This window comes from Sebastes fasciatus, chromosome 22 (genome assembly GCF_043250625.1).
Source record: "Sebastes fasciatus isolate fSebFas1 chromosome 22, fSebFas1.pri, whole genome shotgun sequence".
In the NCBI taxonomy this organism is placed as follows: domain Eukaryota; kingdom Metazoa; phylum Chordata; class Actinopteri; order Perciformes; family Sebastidae; genus Sebastes; species Sebastes fasciatus.
In genome coordinates, this window is record NC_133816.1 from 22,008,120 (window position 1) to 22,031,175 (window position 23,056).

A 23,056-nucleotide genomic window follows, 5' to 3' on the forward strand; every position below is an offset into this window, starting at 1 on the left:
CAAGTTCTCATCTTCGGTCCTACTCTCACCTATGGTCATGAGGGTTGGGTCATGACCAAAAGAACGAGGTCGCGGGTACAAGCGGCCGAAATGGGTTTCCTCAGGAGGGTGGCTGGCGTCTCCCTTAGAGATAGGGTGAGAAGCTCAGTTATCCGTGAGGGACTCGGAGTAGAGCCGCTGCTTCTTTGCGTCGAAAGGAGCAAGTTGAGGTGGTTCGGGCATCTAGTACGGATGCCCCCTGGACGCCTCCCTTGGGAGGTGTTCCAGGCACGACCAGCTGGGAGGAGACCACGGGGAAGACCCAGGACTAGGTGGAGAGATTATATCTCCACACTGGCCTGGGAACGCCTCGGGATCCCCCAGTCAGAGCTGGTTAATGTGGCCCGGGAAAGGGAAGTTTGGGGTCCCCTGCTGGAGCTGTTGCCCCTGCGACCCAAACCCGGATAAGGGATTGAAGATGGATGGATGGAAGTTCTCATCCAGTGTCTCTGAATTCATTGTTCAGTTATCTCTTTCAGTATGCCAAATAGTGAGTTGAGTGGTTTTTGTATCAGAATGACTCTCTTTTCTCTTCCTAGCTGCAACTAACAATTATTTTCATTATCAATTAATCTGCAGACCAATAAATCAATGTATTGTTTGCTCTATGAAATGTCAGAAAATAGTAAAAAAAATCACATTCACAAGGAATCCATCGGTACCAACCATGTCATACTAGCTTGTCATGAAGGAGGTTAAATAACGCTCCAAACTTACGCTAAATGTTGTCGAGGAAAAACTGTCATGGCCATTTTCAAAGGTGTCCCTTGACCTGCAGGGGTGTAACAAAGTAGGGGGCTCATCCGTGATTAAAACCACATGCAGTTTGGGGGCAAGCCATAGTCAAGTCAGCACACTGACACACTGACAGCTGCCGTTGCCTGTTGGGCTGCAGTTTGCCATGTTATGATTTTGAGCATACTTGTTATGCTAAATGCAGTACCTATGAGGGTTTCTGGACAATATTTCCCATTTTTTTGTGTTGTTAATTGATTTCCAATAATAAATATGTACATATTTTTGCATAAAGCAGCATATTTGCCCACTCCCATGTTGATAAGAGTATTACATATTCGACCAACTCCCTTTAAGGTATATTTTGAACAGATACAAAATATGAGATTAATTTGCGATAATGGCGATTAATCATGGATGATCATGCGATTAATCGTGATGAATATAATATTCCGTTTCTACCAACAGATCCCCCGAAATGTTACACACACAGAGGAAATTTCCCGCAATATGTTTTCACTTCCTGCCTTACAACAGCGTCTTCCATCATATCAATTAAAGGGTATTGATCCTATAAACGCTCCTCTCTGGAGAGGCCGGTGTAATCAAACTTCCTCTCAAATGACTCCAGAGCTGATGGAAGATGCCTGAAGGAAAGCAACCCACAGCTCTGACAAACACAAGAGTAGTACTGTGTGTGTGTTTTTTTTAGTTTGTCTTGTTGAAAGGATAGGAGGAGAAATGCATTTCAACAGGGCCCAGTCAATATAATTGAACATGATTATTGATTAAAAAACAAACTAAAAAGACCCAAAAAACAATAAAAGTAACTGAGGGGTTAAAAACTCCTTAAAAGAAATGTGCACTGACAAATAACTGCCAGTACCAATTTAAGAAAAGCTTGTTTAATTTGAAACTGTCATAAGCTGAGTTTTGTTGACGCATGTGATAGTTGCATTTATCCTCTTTATGATATTTTAACCATGTGTTGTTGTTTATCATTTGACCACCTTTAACCATATAACCATTTGATTATTTTCAACAATATTCAATTTCATTATGTCCATTCACCATTTTGAAAACTACTCGTCTTGAGTTACTTTAAAGGTGATTCATTATATTTTACTGTGTGATTTCTATGATGTGGAAGATGAAGGAATGAGGCCTTGAAAATTGAAGAGCTAAACAGTTCTTAGAAAAGATTTGATAAGAATAAGGAAGGTTTTACTTTTGAGTTTTATCTTTATGTTTTACTAGATGTGATTTTTATATCCAAAAAAACAAGCATTTTGATGTGCATTTGTAACTGCGTAGGTAAATCGCAAGTGCTTCAAACATGTAAGGTGTGTGCGTTTATCTCTCTTTTTTGTGAACTTAGCGTGCCAAGTAAAGTTCATGTTCCTGTGTTAACTGTGTGCAAGGCAGGTGCAAAAAACACAAGTTTGCAGAAGCAACAGGTAAACGGGAAAAGCAATTGTTGCAAACAGGAAAACATCTGCTTAGACAGGGTGCTTCTGTTCTGAGCTGGTGCAGAGTTGCGGGCAGAGTACATGTATATAACACATGAAGTTGAACCGCTTCGAGGCTCGCTTTCCTGATGCTCCGAGAGGTAAGTTCAGTGCTCTCCGCTCTACGGCAAACATTACTGAGATGAAGTAAATACCGAGGCCATGCTGTTATGTTATTAAAGGGAGAATCAGTGAACAGAGTTAAAGATGTAACTTTATGTTTGATTGATTGCTTTGAATAGATCGAACAGTAGGCCAGTAGTTTAATAACATAGTTTACTCCAAGTCGAGAATGGAGCCGGCTAATAGCCGAGGAGGAGTTCAGATTGGGGGTACTACGATAACAACGGGACGTTCACACTGAGAACTAGCCGTTTCTCTCGGGAGCTACGGGATCGCTAGCAACCGTGATACTGATCCTTGAGTGTTATAGGCGGCAGATTAATGAACGTGCCGTTTTTGACACTCTGAGGGCAATCGTCTTGTAAGCTCTCGGTTTATAAATAAAATAGGCGGTAGAAGGTATTGAAACAACTCCTAGAAATAGGATCATAGTGGTAGAGGTCTTTCTGACGCTTGTTTTAACAGTCTCTAATTTTAGTTTAGGTTGTCTATATAAACAGTATATACACATGCTGTAGCAAAAAAAAAGAACATACAGTTGTATTTCAGTGGCTTTAAGATAGCATGAACCCGTTTTAGATAATAACTGAATATACAGTACAGTGTATTTGTATATGTGTTTTTAATTAAAAACTATAAAGCTCAACTTCTTCTTTCACCTCTTTTCCTGTTGACAAAACTCAAACTGCATGTTCAGCCTCCCTGTGTGATGGAGATTCATATCCATCACATGTAATTCAAGTTTTGTGTGTATAAATTTGCAATCATGAGACTGACAGACTGGCTTTTTTTCAATGCCTGAGTCTTTTAATTGTGTAGAAGATAAGAAAAACACTCCAGAATGAAAAGGCCAAACAGGCAACATTCATTAAGTAGTTTAACAGTAACAGGAAAGAAGTATAGATTACTACATGCAAGAGGCTACAGATGATGAAGACACAGATAATCACACATCCACCCAACACTCCTGTGGTTGTGATAGGTACTTCATGTTACTCTGTTATCCAAAGAGATATCATAGCTTTTTGGCGCAGACGAACGGCTTTCTGTTATAGCAAGGCTGATCGTCAAATTTGTTCCTAGCTGTAAAAAGACAGAGGGAGTTATTTAGGGATAAATTGTCTGCTTTCTCAGACAATCAATGAACCATAAAAACTATGTATCTAATGAGGCCAAATACTAAATATTTAAAATTTTGCACAAAAACTAGAGAGGACAGTGAATTGTTTTTAGAGGTTTATCAATAAATACATATATATAAGCCCTACACTGAGTCTTGCTGTGCATTCATGGAGTACTTAAAGTGACTGATTGGGGTGGAACTAGGGATGTCCATAATTAACCGTTTAACCGTTAACCAACATTAAGCATTTTAATCGATTAACGCTCTCGGTTAAAACGGTTAAAAGCAATGTTAATAATTAACTCAAAAGCTGAGCGGCTCAGAGGAGTGGCTCGTCACCTTAAGAGGCGGAGCCGGAGTTGCAGGATACAGGAAGTCGGCTCCGGTCTCTCCAGCTCGCTTGAGTGGAGCGGAGGAGTTGTAGTTTCATAGCATTTATTCACCGACAAATAAATTGTACAAACTCTGTCTGCTACACCTACGTGGGACTCAGTTGTCTGTTGTCCTCATACACCGCAGCTGGTACACCGCTGCATGCAAGGCACAAATCTTGTCGGTTAACGGTTAATAACCGGTTAACGAGGGTCGGTTATCGGTTAAGAACATTTTTCAAAATTAGCATCCCTAGGTCGAACGATATGTTTTTTTCAGGATTGATACCGACTATTAGCAATCAAGGAGACCGATAACCGATATTGTGAACCGATACACATTTGCAGTAAAAATGAAAATATTGGCGTCAAAAATGGGAACAACATCAACTCCAACCCAAAACTTTGCAGCAGAAAAGTTCAAATTTGATATTTTATAACTTTATGACTGACTCCATCAAATGCTTTGCACAAACCTTCACCTGCCTGGCCAAACTAAAGAGGAAGTGGTTTCAGTGTTCCAATTTGTCTTGAAGCCAATGGAATGATATATTGTCAGTTGTCCAATAGTTAGTTTAATGTGCCTTGTCCGTTGGAAACCAACCTATCGACTATTATCATCACTTGTACTGATGTCGGCATTGATAATTCTTTAACCAAAACCCTGCTAAGACCTCAGGAAAAATCCTTTCTCACGCTCTATATATATATTTACCTGAATAGTTCATCACCAGACAATGTCCAGTCCCACGATTATTATCAGGCTGTCCTTTATCCCAGTAGTCGAACTTAAAAGGTGTACCATCACTCCAGAACCAGGTACCCTCCTAGAAGATCAGAATACAATAGACAGTACGGTTTAAACACACTTTTTAATTTGTTGCTTTACATTGTGTTTAATCAGTGACATACCTGTTGTGCATCATAGCCTCCGAGCCATGCCTCTGGATATTTCTTAGTGATACTCAGTATCACACTCTGAATAAATTGCTGGTCATCGAGGTTGTGCACTGATGCAAGGTTTCCACCATAGTCCTGACAATATCTCTATAAAGGATAGAAAGAGTGGAGTTGTGTGGAGACACACAAATGACACATTACATATCAAGTAATGCAAAGACAGAAATATGTCAATTAACAACATGTGTAACAGCAGAATGGACGCAGCGTAGGAGCATTCTGCACTGAACAGATGATTACCTCAGCATTAGCCCAGGTCTTGGATAGTGGAAAGTAGAGGACACAGCGACCACTGGAATCAGTCCAATCACTGGGGCAAAGTGAGGACCTCTTGACCATGTGACTCTTCACTGAAAAAACATTTAGAAAAGGTCTGAACATGGAGGCACCAATGTAGATTTGAGTGAAAACAGTAAAGTTTCAGCTGTGAAACCAAAACAAAGAGGTGAAAGACACTTTGCAGAGCTGAACTCACCTTCTTGAATGAGCGGTCCTGTCCTCTCACCAGGCTCTGCCTCTGCAACAGCTGGAAGTTTGACACAGCATTTAGTGACTCGGTTCATGTGCTGCTGTCACTCTACGTTCACAATAATAGCATGCAAATGCTATTTGCTCCCTATTCATTCCAGTGAAGAAGGACAAGACGTGGTTACTTCCGGTTGTAAACTAACTGAATAATCAGCAAAATGTGTGTAAAGTATGAAAAGTAAAAGTATTCATCGTGCAGTAAAATGTTCCGTGTCAGTGTTTTACTGTTATTTATGATGTTTCTGGATTAATATTGCTGCTGCATTAACGTGTATGTTGCATTTTCATGGAGCTTTTTTCCTATCTTTACTCAGGTCTTTCAATTTGAGAACATGACTCATTGATTTCACGATCAGATTTTGCAATGCTTTCCCTCAAAACCCTGTCCTTGCACTCAAATAGCCCCTACTCGCGCTTAAATTTGTTCTGCTTCTGCTCAAACTGTATGCTTGCACTCAAGATATATTGTTGCTTGCACAGATTTCATGCACTCCAGCTTCAGCCCTTCTCCTCACACTCAGGCTGTCACACTCTACATTTGTAAATCCACACTCTTGCATCTGTTTGATTTTCCTTTTCTTTATTAATGTATTTATTTTTATGAATTTCAAAATGTATTTATTTATTTTCTATTTATTTATTTATATTTGCATTCATTTTTAATTTATTTTTAAATGTGTGTATTAGTTTGTGTATTTATGCATTTAATTCTGCACGATTTTCCCATTGCATTGACCCCTTATTTATTTCCCTAATCTTATTTGTTTCTGTATTCTTTTCTTTATACATTTATTTGCATATTTCTTTCTACAGTGAAGAAATGCAAAGGGAAAATCATGCAGAAATAAATACATAAATACACACATTTAAAAATAAATATAAAAAATAAATGCAAAAGTAAATAAATAAAAAAGTAAATGCAAAATAAATAAATACATTTAAAAATTAATACAAATAAATACATAAATAAATAAATAAATAGGAGTAAATAAAAACAAAGATAGAAAATAGCTCCATTCATTTTAATTTTAGTAGATAGAGTTGTTCCGATACCAATACCAGTATCAGAAATGTGTCCAATACTGGCCAAAATTCGGGATCGGGAATCAACGAGTACGCCAGTCTATGAACTGATTCGACACCAGGGTTTCTGCCAGCCTGAAATGACTCCCCACCAGGCCAAAGCATCGGAGAATTATGCATTTTTAAGATGTTTTTTAATCTAAACTGTATTATACAAGTAGCAAACTCCTTTAAGGAATAACTCAGTGCATAGGTTGTGTGCTTAACGTTAGCAAGTGTCGTGTTTGCGGTCAAAAGAGAGACAAAGAGAGCGAAGGAGCGAGTGTGTGTGACGGAATGACAGTGAGATGAAGTCAGCCGTAATAGCTGTGAGCGTAGCGGTGCAGTGTGTGTACAGTTTAGACTATCGTCAGTGAATAAATGCTACAACTTCTCAAGACACAAGCCAAGTTTCCGTGTTTTGTAGGTTTTTTTTCCATACATGAATCGGCGCGTCAGCCCAGCACGGCAGGGATTTACGTCTCCATTACAACAGCTGTGACTAATGGCCGTTGTATTTTTATTTAAAAGCTTTTACTATGAAGCAGCAAAATCAGGAAATGTTGGGTTTTCATCACCAGCAGCCTAACACGACTCATATGCAGCTGAAAAGCGAAACAGTAAAATAAAGCAGATATTTTAAAGTACAAACAGGGAAGCAGGAGATTCTATTAGAAGCTACAAAGGTACTGAGAGCTGAACACACAACGTCTTTCTCACTGGTCTCCTGCACGCTTGTTTGTGGGGGGTTACTAAATAGCAAGCTGCTAAAATCTGTTAAACAAGGTACAAGGATGTACGTAAAAGAGTACAAATACTTGCAAGAACTGAACCTGAACCACAAGTTCAGGTATCGGAACATCTCCAGCTGTAGATGTTTAAGACTGTGCTAATTTTAACTCCTTTATATAAACTGTTGGATAAGACAAATTGTAATCTGTAAAGTAAAAAGTACAAGATGTACAAGTCAACACTCACCAGCAGCTCTGGTCAGAGCCATCACGGCACAGACGAGTAGAGACACAGTCAGCATCTTCGTGGATGAGATGATGATGATGATGATGATGGTCAAAATGATCTTCAACAAAGAGAAACAGACGTGAGAGTTATACTTCTGAAGAACGTGAGGACTAGAGTCCATTAGAGGAAGTACAGATGATGATAAGAGAGATGAAGCCGACCTTCTGCAGGATTATCTTCTTTCTTGTCTCTCAGCTTGTAGCGTCAGCCTTCCTGTGTGGAGGTGCTGAACAAGAGAAACACCAGCTCTTATATACTGTGAATTATCTAAATCTTTGTTTTCAATAAATATCTCAACGTACTCCCCCCTTGTGATAAAATCAATGGCTACTGTATTTGTACAGGGTCATCAGAACACCACTTGCCACTCTGTTGGTTACTTTGATAGATAAACAAAGTTCGAGCAATGAGACGGTGAAATTCTTGTCTTTCTTGGCAGAGAAATGGTGAAGCATGACACATAAGATTGAAACATAGATATTAAAGTATCATATCAAATGATGAAGTGAAACACATCAGGTACAGTATAGTTCTCTCAACAACAACAACCAAAATCAACGCCCCCTAGTTACTCTAGATAATAAAATAAAGAGACGGAGATCTAAAACTGTCATCAGACTATCAGAGGTAAGTGAGAGTGGACTGACCTTTTAGCCCCAAGGCCCAAGAGGAGCTGCAGATGTTCAAATGCAAAATGTTTGTAACTGTATTCACGTGGAGCAGGGTACTGCTGAAAAAGACCATTCGCTCTCATTTATACCCACCGTGTGTAAATACAGGTTGAAAAATAATTTCAATGGCTGTTATCTCTATGATTCGCATTCATACTTCTGCAGGATTATCTTCTTTCTTGTCTGTCAGCTTGTAGCTTCAGCCTTCCTGTGTGGAGGTGCTGAACAAGAGAAACACCAGCTCTTATATACTGTGAATTATCTATCCATCTTTGTTTTAAATAAATATCTCAACGTACTCCACCCCTGTGATCATATCGATGGCTACAGTATTTGTACAGGGTCATCAGAAGACCACTTGCCACTCTGTTGTTTTCTTTAATAGATAAACAAAGTTTGAGTGATGAGACGGTGAAATTCTTGTCTTTCTTGGCAGAGAAATGGTGAAGCACGACACATAAGATTGAAACATAGATATTAAAGTATCATATCAAATGATGAAGTGAAACACATCAGGTACAGTGTAGTGAACTGACCTTTCAGCCCCAAGGCCCAAGAGGAGCTGCAGATGTCCAGGTGCAAAATGTTTGTAACTGTATTCAGGTGGAGCAGGGTGTTGCTGAAAAAGACCATTCGTTCTCATTTACACCTTCCGTGGGTAAATACAAGCTGAAAAATATTGGCAATGGTTGTTATCTTTAGGATTCATATTCAAACATCCTTGTCTGGAAATTCTACTGAACTAGGGAACAGATCCAAAACAATCAAATAAAGGAGCCACGTCACACTACAGTGTAGAGGCAGGGTCACCTTTACTGGATGGGTTAAAACATTTTTCACCAGGAATTACAGTGAGAATAATAATAGTACTAAGCTAGTCATTATGAGGTAGAAGTTTTCCCAATAATCATGGAGTAATATCAGTGTAATACATTCATAATAATCCAATAACAATAGAACAACACAAATTATTGCCAGAACATGCCGAAATTCTTTCTTGACCAAATGCTCGATTCTGATTGGTCAATCACGGCGGTCTGTAATTTCTCTACAACAGTCCGTTGCTATGGGTGCAGCTCTGATGTCGGACTCTGGCGGATCGTTTTCGTGTCAAAATATTGATTTCTTCAGTAAGTAGCTGTGTAATAAGCGGGATAATGTTAGCGGGTCGTTGTTGTGAAAGAATCCCCTTCAGGGCGATGAGAGTGTCTGGGATTCTTTCACAACAATGACCGGCTCGCTGTACATTATCCCTTATACATTAATATTAACAAAATACTGTTATCATATGAAACCAGAAAACCTAAGGGATCCATCGCTACCAACCATGTCATGCTAACATCTGTAGACGTAATCCCTTTTTAACTATATAAAAATGTGATAAACAATGATAAAAGTATTAATCCTATAACCCTGTGTTTATTACTGAAACAGCATACAATCATAGTGCTGCTGTATAGACCCCCAATGCTGTAACTCACAGCTGTAGTGATGTAATGCTTGTAATGAACTCAAATCACCTCGCAGCTGCAAGGGGCCCAAAACAAGGAATCTGTCTCTGACATAAAGGATGTCGGGGAGGCACCTGGATCATATGTATGGTATAGGGTATATGCTGATTAGTAAGATATTTTGACAGAGACCAGTAGAAGTGAAGAATATTAAAATGTATGATGGCAGGATAGGAGGGATGAGTTCTTTGTTCCAAGTATATAAGGTTATGATGTAAAGCCCACGGACAGTCATGTCCGGACCGGCTCGGGTTTTGGTTGTGTTTGTGTCTGTTGATATTAAACACAATGAAAACTCTGCTTCTTGCAATATACTTGTACAGCATCAAGTGATTCATTTGAGTAACCTGTGTTGACTTTCTGACACCATTAAAATTGAACATTGAAGAAAATTGAACTGAGATCTCAGCCGTTCCAGGCCCAAGGCTTGAGATTTCAAGACTCAACACATCCTCCATCACATCGTGTTGTAAAAAGTTTTGCGTGTATTAATTTGCAATCATGAGACTCACAGACTGGCTTTTTTTCAATGCTTGAGTCTTTTAATTGTGTAGAAGATAAGAATAACACTCCAGAATGAAAAGGCCTAAAAGGCTACATTCATTAAGTAGTTTAACAGTAACAGGAAAGAAGTATAGATCACTACATGCAAGAGGCTACAGATGATGAAGACACAGATAATCACACATCCACCCAACACTCCTGTGGTTGTGATAGGTACTTCATGTTACTCTGTTATCCAAAGAGATATCCTAGCTTTTTGGCGCAGACGAACGGCTTTCTGTCATAGCAAGGCTGATCGTCAAATTTGTTCCTACCTGTAAAAAGACAGAGGGAGTTATTTAGGGATAAATTGTCTGCTTTCTCAGACAATCAATGAACCATAAAAACTATGTATCTAATAAGGCCAAATACTAAATATTTTAAAATTTTGCACAAAAACTAGAGGACAGTGAATTGTTTTTAGAGGTTTATTAATAAATACATATATATAAGCCCTACACTGAGTCTTGCTGTGCATTCATGGAGTACTTAAAGTGACTGATGGGGGTGGAACTAGGGATGTCCATAACTAACCGTTTAACCGTTAACCAACATTAAGCATTTTAATCGATTAACGCTATCGGTTAAAACGGTTAAAAGCAATGTTAATAATTAACTCAAAGCTGAGCGGCTCAGAGGAGCGGCTCGTCACCTTAAGAGGCGGAGCCGGAGTTGCAGGATACAGGAAGTCGGCTCCGGTCTCTCCAGCTCGCTTGAGTGGAGCGGAGGAGTTGTAGTTTCGTAGCATTTCTCACCGACAAATAAACTGTACACACACTGTCTGCTACACCTACGTGGGACTCAGTTGTCTGTTGTCCTCATACACCGAAGCTGGTACACCGCTGCATGCAAGGCACAAATCTTGTCGGTTAACGGTTAAAACCGGTTAACGAGGGTTGGTTATCGGTTAAGAACATTTTTCAAAATTAGCATCCCTAGGTCGAACGATATGTTTTTTTCAGGATTGATACCGACTATTAGCAATCAGGGAGACCGATAACCAATATTGTGAACCGATACACATTTGCAGTAAAAATGAAAATATTGGCGTCAAAAATGGGAACAACATCAACTCCAACCCAAAACTTTGAAGCAGAAAAGTTCAAATTTGATATTTTATAACTTTATGACTGACTCCATCAAATGCTTTGCACAAACCTTCACCTGCCTGGCCAAGCTAAAGAGGAAGTGGTACCGACCATTATCATCACTTGTACTGATGTCGGCATTGATAATTCTTTAACCAAAACCCTGCTAAGACCTCAGGAAAAAAACCTTTCTCACGCTCTATATATATATTTACCTGAATAGTTCATCACCAGACAATGTCCAGTCCCATAATTATTATCAGGCTGTCCTTTATCCCAGTAGTCGAACTTAAAAGGTGTACCATCACTCCAGAGCCATGTACCCTCCTAGAAGATCAGAATACAATAGACAGTATGGTTTAAACAGGCTTTTTCATTTGTTGCTTTACATTGTGTTTAATCATTGACATACCTGTTGTGCATCAGTGCCTCCGAGCCATGCCTCTGGATATTTCTTAGTGACACTCAGTATCACACTCTGAATCAAGTGGTACTCATCTAAACTTTGAGCTGATGCATGGTTTCCACCATAGTCCTGACAATGTTTCTATAAAGGATAGAAAGAGTGGAATGGTGTGGAGACACACAAATGACACATTACATATCAAGTAATGCAAAGACAGAAATATGTCAATTAACAACATGTGTAACAGCAGAATGGACGCAGCATAGAAGCATTCTGCACTGAACAGCTGATTACCTCAGCATCAGCCCATTTCATGGGTGTTGGAACGTAGAGGAAACAGTTACCACTGGAATCAGTCCAACCACTGGGGCAAGGTGAGGACCTCTTGACCATGTGACTCTTCACTGAAAACACATTTAGAAAAGGTCTGAATATGGAGGCACCAATGTAGATTTGAGTGAAAACAGAAAAGTTTCAGCTGTGAAACCAAAACAAAGAGGTGAAAGACACTGTGCAGAGCTGAACTCACCTTCTTGAATGAGCGGTCCTGTCCTCTCACCTGGCTCTGCCTCTGGAACAGCTGGAAATTTGACACAGCATTTAGTGACTCGGTTCATGTGCTGCTGTCTCTCTACGTTCACAATAATAGCATGCAAACGCTATTTGCTTCCTATTCATTCCAGTGAAGAAGGACAAGACGTGGTTACTTCCGGTTGTAAACTAACTGAATTATCAGCAAAATGTGTGTAAAGTATGAAAAGTAAAAGTATTCATCGTGCAGTAAAATGTTCCGTGTCAGTGTTTTACTGTTATTTATGATGTTTCTGTATTAATATTACTGCTGTATTAACGTGTATGTTGCATTTTCATGGAGCTTTATTCCTATCTTTACTCAGGTCTTTCAATTTGAGAACATGACTCATTGATTTCACGATCAGATTTTGCAATGCTTTCCCTCAAAACCCTGTCCTTGCACTCAAATAGCCCCTACTCGCGCTTAAATTTGTTCTGCTTCTGCTCAAACTGTATGCTTGCACTCAAGATATATTGTTGCTTGCACAGATTTCATGCACTCCAGCTTCAGCCCTTCTCCTCACACTCAGGCTGTCACACTCTACATTTTTAAATTCACACTCTTGCTTCTGTTTGATTTTTCCTTTTTTTTATTAATGTATTTATTTTTATAAATTTCAAAATGTATTTATTTATTTTCTATTTATTTATTTATATTTGCATTCATTTTTTATTTATTTTTAAATGTGTGTATTAGTTCATGTATTCATGCATTTAATTCTGCATGACTTTCCCATTGCATTGACCCCTTATTTATTTCCCTAAACTTATTTGTTTCTGTATTCTTTTCTTTATACATTTATTTGCATATTTCTTTCTACAATGAAGAAATGCAAAGGGAAAATCATGCAGAAATAAATACATAAATACACACATTTAAAAATAAATATAAAAAATAAATGCAAAAGTAAATAAATAAAAAAGTAACTGCAAAATAAATAAATACTTTTTAAAATTAATACAAATAAAAAATATCAATAAATAAATAGGAGTAAATAAAAATGTCGTGTGTGACGAAGTGACAGTGAGATGAAGTCAGCCGTAATAGCTGTGAGCGTAGCGGTGCAGTGTGTGTACAGTTTAGGCTGTCGTCGGTGAATAAATGCGACAACTCCTCAAGACACAAGCGAAGTTCCCGTGTCTTGTAGGTTTTTTTCCCATACATGAATCGGCGCGTCAGCCCAGCACGGCAGGGATTTATGTCTCCATTACAACAGCTGTGACTAATGGCCGTTGTATTTTTATTTAAAAGCTTTTACTATGAAGCAGCAAAATCAGGAAATGTTGGGTTTTCATCACCAGCAGCTTAACACGACTCATATGCAGCTGAAAAGCAAAACAGTAAAATAAAGCAGATATTTTAAAGTACAAACAGGGAAGCAGGAGATTCTATTAAAAGCTACAAAGGTACTGAGAGCTGAACACACAACGTCTTTCTCACTGGTCTCCTGCACGCTTGTTTGTGGGGGGTTACTAAATAGCAAGCTGCTAAAATCTGTTAAACAAGGTACAAGGATGTACGTAAAAGAGTACAAATACTTGCAAGAACTGAACCTGAACCGCAACTTCAGGTATCGGAACATCTCCAGCTGTAGATGTTTAAGGCTGTAATAATTTGAACTCCTTTATATAAACTGTTGGATAAGACAAATTGTAATCTGTAAAGTAAAAAGTACAAGATGTACAAGTCAACACTCACCAGCAGCTCTGGTCAGAGCCATCATGGCACAGACAAGTAGAGATACAGTCAGCATCTTCGTGGTTGAGATAATGATGATGATGATGGTCAAAATGATCTCCGACAAAGAGAAACAGACATGTGAGTTATACTTCTGAAGAACGTGAGGACTAGAGTCCATTAGAGGAAGTAGAGATGATGATAAGAGAGATGAAGCTGACCTTCTGCAGGATTATCTTCTTTCTTGTCTCTCAGCTTGTAGCGTCAGCCTTCCTGTGTGGAGGTGCTGAACAAGAGAAACACCAGCTCTTATATACTGTGAATTATCTAAATCTTTGTTTTCAATAAATATCTCAACGTACTCCCCCCTTGTGATAAAATCAATGGCTACTGTATTTGTACAGAGTCATCAGAACACCACTTGCCACTCTGTTGGTTACTTTGATAGATAAACAAAGTTCGAGCAATGAGACAATGAAATTCTTATCTTCGTTGGCAGAGAAATGGTGACACATAAGATTGAAACATAGATATTAAAGTATCATATCAAATGATGAAGTGAAACACATCAAGTACAGTGTAGTTCTCTCAACAACAACAACCAGAATCAACGTCCTCTAGTTACTCTAGATAATAAAATAAAGAGACGGAGAACTAAAACTGTCTGCAGACTATCAGAGGTAAGTGAGAGTGGACTGACCTTTTAGCCCTAAGGCCCAAGAGGAGCTGCAGATGTTCAAATGCAAAATGTTTGTAACTGTATTCACGTGGAGCAGGGCGCTGCTGAAAAAGACCATTCGCTCTCATTTATACCCACCGTGTGTAAATACAGGTTGAAAAATATTGGCAATGGTTGTTATCTTTAGTATTCACATTCAAACATCCTTGTCTGGAAATTCTACTGAACTAGGGAACAGATCCAAAACAATCAAATAAAGGAGCCACGTCACACCACAGCAGGGTCACCTTTGCTGGATGGGTTAAAACATTTTTCACCAGGAATTACAGTGAGAATTAAAGCCGCAAGCGGCATTTCGCGGGTTATAGCCTTTCGCGCTCAAAGCGCCCCCCTAGTCGCCGATTTGAATGAAACTTTTAGTGGATGTTACAGCTACTCTTGTGAACATATGCTGCAAGTTTGGAGACGATGGGCCAAAGGCTTGTGAAGTTAGGTCTATTGATGTGCTGAGCCCGCCCCTTAAAAATGTATTGGTCAATATCTTCACAACACAATGACATATCAACAAGCTTTATGCAACTTTTGATGAGCCTGGTCCAATAATGATTCGCAGAAAATATGCCAGCAATCAGACCTACGGCTTAGGAGGAGATGTCAAAAATAACTTTTTCAAAAGATTCAACATGGCGGAAAATCTAGACGGTTGACTTTCGTGATCCTAGAGGCTTTTTTGTAGAGCACCATCAGCAGCACATGTCTGTCAAATTTCTAATTGATGGGACTTATGGTGTGAGGGGGCTGGCCTTGAAAAATGTTATAGCGCCACCATGTGGCCAATTGTTTTCATATTTCATGTGAAGCATTATGACATCATGTACAGTTATGGTACCAAGTTTCATGTCTCTATGTCGTTCCAGCTCACAGCAAATTGAGCAAAGGCATAATTTAGCATAAAATGCTGAATAGGCCACGCCCACATGTACCGATCAATATCACACTTCAGATCTTGGTTAATACTTGCCCCCAGAGTACGTGCACCAAATTTGATCAAATTCTGTCCACCGGATCTTGCGATACAAGTTTCTGATATTTGTGGCGCCCCCTATGGGTCAAGCGGAAAATGCTTTGGTACGCCTATTCCCAAAAACGTACTGAAGTTATCTACCAAGATTTATGATGATTTGACTAATGGTCAATGAATTATGGCCAATTACCTGCTAAGCCCTTCCAATTGAAAAGTTTGTTGGTCAACAGATTCATAACGCAATAAGGTATCAACACGCTTTATGCAACTTTAGATGACATTAGTCCAATAATGATCCACAGAAAATTTGGTAGCAATCGGCAAATTGAGCCGCGACACAAGACAACAAATAATAATAATATCAAATTCACGCAAACTCAATAGGGTTATGCCCCTTCGGGGCTATAACCCTAATAATAATAGTACTAAGCTAGTCATTATGAGGTAGAAGTTTTCCCAATAATCATGGAGTAATATCAGTGTAATACATTCATAATAATCCAATACCAATAGAACAACACAAATTATTGCCAGAAATTGCCGAAATTCTTTCTTGACCAAATGCTCATCTTACGTTAAAAACATTACCTTATTTTATTACACAGCTGTGTTGAATACTCGATTCTGATTGGTCAATCACGGCGGTCAGTAATTTCTCTACAACAGACCGTTGCTATGGGTGCAGCTCTGATGTCGGACTCTGGCAAATCGTTTTTGTGTCAAAATATTGATTTCTTCAGTAAGTAGCTGTGTAATAAGCGGGATAATGTTGGGGGGTCGTTGTTGTGAAAGAATCCCCTTCAGGGCGATGAGAGTGTCGGGGATTATTTGACAACAATGACCGGCTCGCTGTACATTATCCCTTACACATTAATATTAACAAAATACTGTTATCATATGAAACCAGAAAACCTAAGGAATTCATCGCTACCAACCATGTCGTGCTAACATCCTCCATCACATCGTGTTGTAAAAAGTTTTGTGTGTATTAATGTGCAATCATGAGACTCACAGACTGGCTTTTTTTCAATGCTTGAACTTTTTAATTGTGTAGAAGACAGGAAGAACTCTCCAGAATGAAAAGGCCAAACAGTCTACATTCATTAAGTAGTTTAACAGTTACAGGAAAGAAGTATAGATTACTACATGCAAGAGGCTACAGATGATGAAGACACAGATAATCACACATCCACCCAACACTCCTGTGGTTGTGATAGGTACTGCATGTTCCTCTGTTATCCAAAGAGATATCATGGCTTTGTGGCGCAGACGAACGGCTTTAGGCGAGAGCAAGGTTGATCGTCAAATTTCTTCTGATCTGTAAAAAGACAGAGGGAGTTATTTAGGGATAAATTGTCTGCTTTCTCAGACAATCAATGAACCATAAAAACTATGTATCTAATGAGGCCAAATACTAAATATTTTAAAATTTTGCACAAAAACTAGAGGACAGTGAATTTTTTTTAGAGGTTTATCAATAAATACATATATATATATAAGCCCTACACTGAGTCTTGCCGTGCATTCATGGAGTACTTAAAGTGACTGATAGAGGTGGAACTAGGGATATCCACAATTAACCATTTAATCGTTAACCAACATTAAGCATTTTAATCGATTAACGCTATCGGTTAAAACGGTTAAAAGCAATGTTAATAATTAACTCAAAAGCTGAGCGGCTCAGAGGAGCGGCTCGTCACCTTAAGAGGCGGAGCCGGAGTTGCAGGATACAGGAAGTCGGCTCCGGTCTCTCCAGCTCGCTTGAGTGGAGCGGAGGTGTTGTAGTTTCGTAGCATTTATTCACTGACAAATAAACTGTACACACACTGTCTGCTACACCTACGTGGGACTCAGTTGTCTGTTGTCCTCATACACAGCAGTTGGTACACCGCTGCATGCAAGGCACAAATCTTGTCGGTTAACGGTTAAAACCGGTTAACGAGGGTCGGTTATCGGTTAAGAACATTTTTCAAAATTAGCATCCCTAGGTCGAACGATATGTTTTTTTCAGGATTGATACCGACTATTAGCAATCAAGGAGACCGATAACCGATATTGTGAACCGATACACATTTGCAGTAAAAATTAAAATATTGGCGTCAAAAATGGGAACAACATCAACTCCAACCCAAAACTTTGCAGCAGAAATGTTCAAATTTGATATTTTATAACTTTATGACTGACTCCATCAAATGCTTTGCACAAACCTTCACCTGCCTGGCCAAGCTAAAGAGGAAGTGGTTTCAGTGTGCCAATTTGTTTTGAAGCCGATGGAATGATATATTGTCAGTTGTCCAATAGTTAGTTTAATGTGTCTTGTCCGTTGGAAACCAACCTACCGACCATTATCATCACTTGTACTGATGTCTGCATTGATAATTCTTTAACCAAAACCCTGATAAGACCTCAGGAAAAAAAGGTGTCTCAAGCTATATATATATATTTACCTCCAAAGTTCATCAACAGATAATCTTGATTCTTAAGATTATCAGGCTGTCCTCGATTCCAGTAGTTGAACCTAAAAGGTTTACCATCACTCCAGAACCAGGTCCCCTCCTAGAAGATCAGAATACAATAGACAGTATGGTTTAAACACGCTTTTTAATTTGTTGCTTTACATTGTGTTTAATCAGTAACATACCTGTTGTGCATCAGAGCCTCCGAGCCATGCCAGTGGATAATCATGAGTGACACTCAGTATCACACTCTGAATCAAGTGCTGCTCATTGAAGCTTTGCACTGATGCAAGGTTTCCACCATGGTACTGACAATGTCTCTATAAAAGATAGAAAGAGTGGAGTTGCGTGGAGACACACAAATGACACATTACATATCAAGTAATGCAAAGACAGAAATATATCAATTAACAACATGTGTAACAGCAGAATGGATGCAGCGTAGAAGCATTCTGCACTGATCAGCTGATTACCTCAGCATTAGCCCAGGTCATGGGTGTTGGAACGTAGAGGAAACAGCGACCTCTGAAACCAGTCCAACCACTGGAGCAAGATGAAGACCACTTGACCATGTGACTCTTCACTGAAAATAAATCAGTGGTTTATCAGAGCATTTTCACTGAAAACGGCTGGAAATGAAGCTGAAGAGAGTGAAAACAGTTAAGTTTCAGCTGTGAAACCAAAACAACGAGGTGAAAGACTTTTTGGAGAACTGATCATCAGAACGACTACCTTCATTTGCACAATACATTTCTGTAAAAAATCTGAACAAATACCAACTCACCTTCTGGAATGTGCGGTCCTGTCTTCTCACCAGGCTCTGCCTCTTGAACAGCTGGAGGTTTGAAACACACACACAGACAGACACACACACACACACACACACACACACACACACACACACACACACACACACACACACACACACACACACACAAACACACACACGCTCAGTGACTCGGTTCATGTGCTGCTGTCACTCTACATTCACAATAACTGCTGCCCTACGTTAACACTCACCAGCAGCTCTGGTCAGAGCCATCATGGCACAGACGAGTAGAGACACAGTCAGCATCTTCATGGTTGAGATGATGATGATGATGATGATGGTCAAAATGATCTTCAACAAAGAGAAACAGACAAGTTAGATATACTTCTGAAGAACGTGAAGACTAGAGTCCATTAGAGGAAGTAGAGATGATGATAAGAGAGATGAAGCCGACCTTCTGCAGGATTATCTTCTGTCTTGTCTGTCAGCTTGTAGCTTCAGCCTTCCTGTGTGGAGGTGCTGAACAAGAGAAACACCAGCTCTTATATACTGTGAATTATCTATCCATCTTTGTTTTAAATAAATAGCTCAACGTACTCCACTCCAGTAATAAAATCGATGGCCATCTGTACAGGCTTATCAGATTTATGCATTAAACACCACTTACCCACTGTTGTTTACTTTAATAGGTAATCGAAGTTCGAGCAATGAGACGGTGAAATCCTTGTGAAAATCCTGTAGAACAGGATCTTTCTTGGGCAGTTAAACGGTGAAGCATGACAGCGTGTCACCTGCAAACCTGAACAGGATAAACTGTTCAGACAGTACATGGAGGGAGAAGCTGAAACATAGATGTTAAATGATCATATCGAATGATAAAATGAAACATTTTATGATTTTTCTGGTTACATTAGGCATTAAATAACTGTAGGTATTAAGTGTCATGGTCAGTGGCTGTCTGAGGGGTAGGGGCGAAAAAATATTTTAAAAAAGGTAGGAAGTGGGGATTATTTATGATGAAGATGTAGTTCCAAACCCTGGTTAAGATTTAAATGATCTTATTATTTGACTCAGATTTAAAATATAACTACTTATAAAAATACTATGTATAAATAAGATAAGATATTCTTTATAAGTCCCACAGTGGGGAAATTTGCAATTTGCAAATATTTAACCATTTAGAGGCACGTAGAGGCCAACAAATTTTCTAGCATGTAGGGCAGCATATATGGCACTGCATTGCGTTTTCTCCACTGGAAGGGCACCTAGAGGGCACTTTATCACATTTTCTCCACTAGAAGGGCACTTAAAGCGCATTTTGTCATGTTTTCTCCACTAGAAGGGCACTCTAGAGGGCACTTTATTGTGTTTTCTCCACTAGAAGTACACTTTATAACGTTTTCTCCACTGGAAGGGCACATAGAGAACACTTTATCATGTTTTTTCCACTGGAAGAACACGTAATCATGTTTTCTCCACTGGAAGGGCACTTAGAGCGCACTGTATCATGTTTTCTCCACTGGAAGAGCACTTTAGAGAGCACTTTATCGTGTTTTCTCTGTTGGTAGGGCAGTTTTTAGTGTTTTGTCCACTGGAAGGGCACTTTATCATATTTTCACCACTGGAAGGGCATTCTAGAGGGAACTTTATTGTGTTTTCTCCAATAGAAGGGCAATCCAGAGGGAAATATATCTTGTTTTCTCCAATGGAAGGGCACTTTATACTTTAAAATGCAATGGTCTGCTTAGAGAACTACCGTTACGACTCTACAGTGATGACGCAAAGTGATGATGGTTAGTAAGTGTCCAAAATCTGAGGCTGTGTCCAAAATCACACCCTTGTTCACTCATTCACTATATAACAGACACTCAGTAGTTTATTCAATAATGTGTGGGTTGTGAACAGTTATATCATGGGTCGGAGCTGTGTTTTTGGATTTTAGTCAGCTAAAACTAAAACCATCTCCTGAGAATGTGGTTGAGGTCCAGAGCCGTATAGATGAGAGTTGCAACAAGCAGCAAGGGATCAACAATGGACTAATCTAATAATCAGGTGTTATCAGGTACAGTATAGTTCTCTCAACAACACCAACCAGAATCAATGTCCCTAGTTACTCTAGATAATAAAATAAAGAGACGGAGAACTAAAACTGTCTGCAGACTATCAGAGGTAAGTGAGAGTGGACTGACCTTTTAGCCCTAAGGCTCAAGAGGAGCTGCAGATGTCCAGGTGCAAAATGTTTGTAACTGTATTCAGGTGGAGCAGGGCGTTGCTGAAAAAGACCACTCCCTCTCATTTATACCTACCGTGTGTAAATATAGGTTGAAAAATAATTGCAATGGCTGTTATCTTTATGATTCACATTCATACTTCCTCATTTGGAAATTGTACTGAACTAGAGAACAGATCCAAAACAAACAAATAAAAGAGCCACGTTTGAAAAGACAACACAAGGTAATTACAGTCACACACACACCACAGTGTAGAGAAACGGTCACCTTTACTGGATGGGTCAAAAAAATATTTCATGGGGAATTATAGTGAGAATAATAATAGTACTAAGCTAGTCATTATGGGGTAGAATTTGTCACAATAACGATGGAGTAATATCAGTGTAATACATTCATAATAATCACAAGGAAATTCTAGAAGAAGACAAAATTATTGCCAGAAAATGCTGAAATTCCTTCTTGACCAAATGCTAATTTTACCTTAAAAAACATTACCTTGTTATTATAATTAATAACAATTATTATTCATTGTTAAAATAAAACATGGTTATTCCATACACACACATATATATGTAAATACATATATATATATATATAAAAGATGTAATCATTTCCAAAATTCACAATATATTTTTATCTTTAGAAATATTCTGTTTCAATCCATATTTACTGGCATTTAGCCTTTCAGAGATTCAGCAGGTTGCTGGGACTGAACACATGGCTTTCAACAGCATGCAAATCCCACTCAGTGCATTTTATTGACAATTTTAACTTTTTTACGGACCGCAGACATCTATTCAAGGCAGATGGACTCTGTCTAAACAAGTCAGGAGTAAAATTGTTCAACTCCAACCTATTCTACTTCCTGCGTCATTCATCTGTTCCCTCTGCCAAGGACGCGAGACAAGAGGAATCACCACTGGAGGAAGACACAACACAATGTGCCAGGGGACTTCAAGAAGAATCATTTCACCCCCCACCACAAGCCAGCCCTTGGATACAGCAGAGACAAGAGGAGACGTCCTCCTCCTCGCTTGTCACCCTTACCCCCCCCTCACCCACTCCCCCCTCCACACCCATTTTCTCTCCCATAATCCCCCCTCGGCGTCAACCTCGAACAACTTTGGCACCATCTCCACAAACACGACACCCACCACCTCCATCCCCTCCACGATTGAATAAGCCTCTGTCTCCGCAGCCTGATAAGGATGTTCCTTTACAAAATGTTGCAAACACAGATTGATATGTGCTGGGTCCAGGCTTCAAGGCTAATGATACACGTGACTGTTTCCAGGATAAGCTGGGGCCCTGTGTGATGAGAGCTTCTTCTATCTCAGTTCTAATAAGTAGTAGAAAAAGAATGGTGAATCTGCAAAGAAACAGGAAGATTTTTACTGATTGTGCAAATTTATCAAATGTAGGGACCAACCATTACTGGTGGCAAAGACAATGAACTACGCTTCTCAGGATCCTTGAGTCATGCAGCCATTGGCTGTGGATGCAGCTCAGTAGCCATTGGCTACTGTAGCATTCACACATAGGTGTGAAATTCACCCAGGACAAAACCAGAGGAATGTCTTTGTTCCTCCTCTTCCTTCACCTTCTCCTCACCCCTCCTGGCCGATGGAGGTGAGCTGCTGCTCTGATCTATGGCCTGTTAGGAAACAGCCATAGGAACACAAGAATCTTCTAAGGCAGAGGACGCGAGAGCCTGCCCTTTTTACCAACTAACTTCAAGTAACAACCGCAAGGAAGTTAGCACCAAGCTATCAAGCTGCTGGGAAGAAGTATTGGAGCGATCAGCTTCCTCCATCTGCACAACTTGATTGGAGCACAGCAAAGACAACATCTTTGACTTGGAACCACAATTTCAGCACATGGAATTACAAACCCTTTTCTTCCATGGATTGGTAACATACTGGGCTTACCTTAGCAGTAGCAATTGCACATGGCTGAGC

General features: G+C 39.4%; 2 protein-coding genes across 5 annotated transcripts; both read right to left on the reverse strand.

Moving 5' to 3' along the window:
• Positions 1-3,349: 3,349 nt before the first annotated feature.
• On the reverse strand, positions 3,350-14,135 carry LOC141760794 (galactose-specific lectin nattectin-like). The gene is made up of 6 exons (XM_074623867.1): positions 13,961-14,135; positions 5,335-5,385; positions 5,100-5,209; positions 4,812-4,946; positions 4,615-4,726; positions 3,350-3,488 (listed from the first exon to the last, which is right to left on the reverse strand). The coding sequence occupies exons 1-6, from the start codon at positions 14,118-14,120 to the stop codon at positions 3,421-3,423; spliced, it is 636 nt and encodes a 211-aa protein (XP_074479968.1). The 5' UTR covers positions 14,121-14,135; the 3' UTR covers positions 3,350-3,420.
• Positions 9,654-21,052, reverse strand: LOC141760795 (galactose-specific lectin nattectin-like). Of its 4 annotated transcripts, none has more exons than XM_074623868.1 (7): positions 19,322-19,380; positions 19,119-19,218; positions 18,883-18,933; positions 18,572-18,681; positions 18,284-18,418; positions 11,498-11,609; positions 9,654-10,469 (listed from the first exon to the last, which is right to left on the reverse strand). In XM_074623868.1, exons 2-7 carry the CDS (start codon positions 19,177-19,179, stop codon positions 10,387-10,389), a joined length of 552 nt encoding a protein of 183 aa, XP_074479969.1. In that variant the 5' UTR covers positions 19,180-19,218; positions 19,322-19,380; the 3' UTR covers positions 9,654-10,386. The 4 variants fall into 4 exon arrangements, 3 of the variants coding, with proteins under 3 accessions (XP_074479969.1, XP_074479971.1, XP_074479970.1); XM_074623870.1 differs by lacking the exons at positions 9,654-10,469; positions 11,498-11,609 and adding exons at positions 16,663-16,960; positions 18,090-18,198 and having other exon boundaries at positions 19,322-21,052; XR_012592451.1 differs by lacking the exons at positions 9,654-10,469; positions 11,498-11,609 and adding exons at positions 16,663-17,626; positions 17,686-18,198 and having other exon boundaries at positions 19,119-21,040.
• Positions 21,053-23,056: the final 2,004 nt, after the last annotated feature.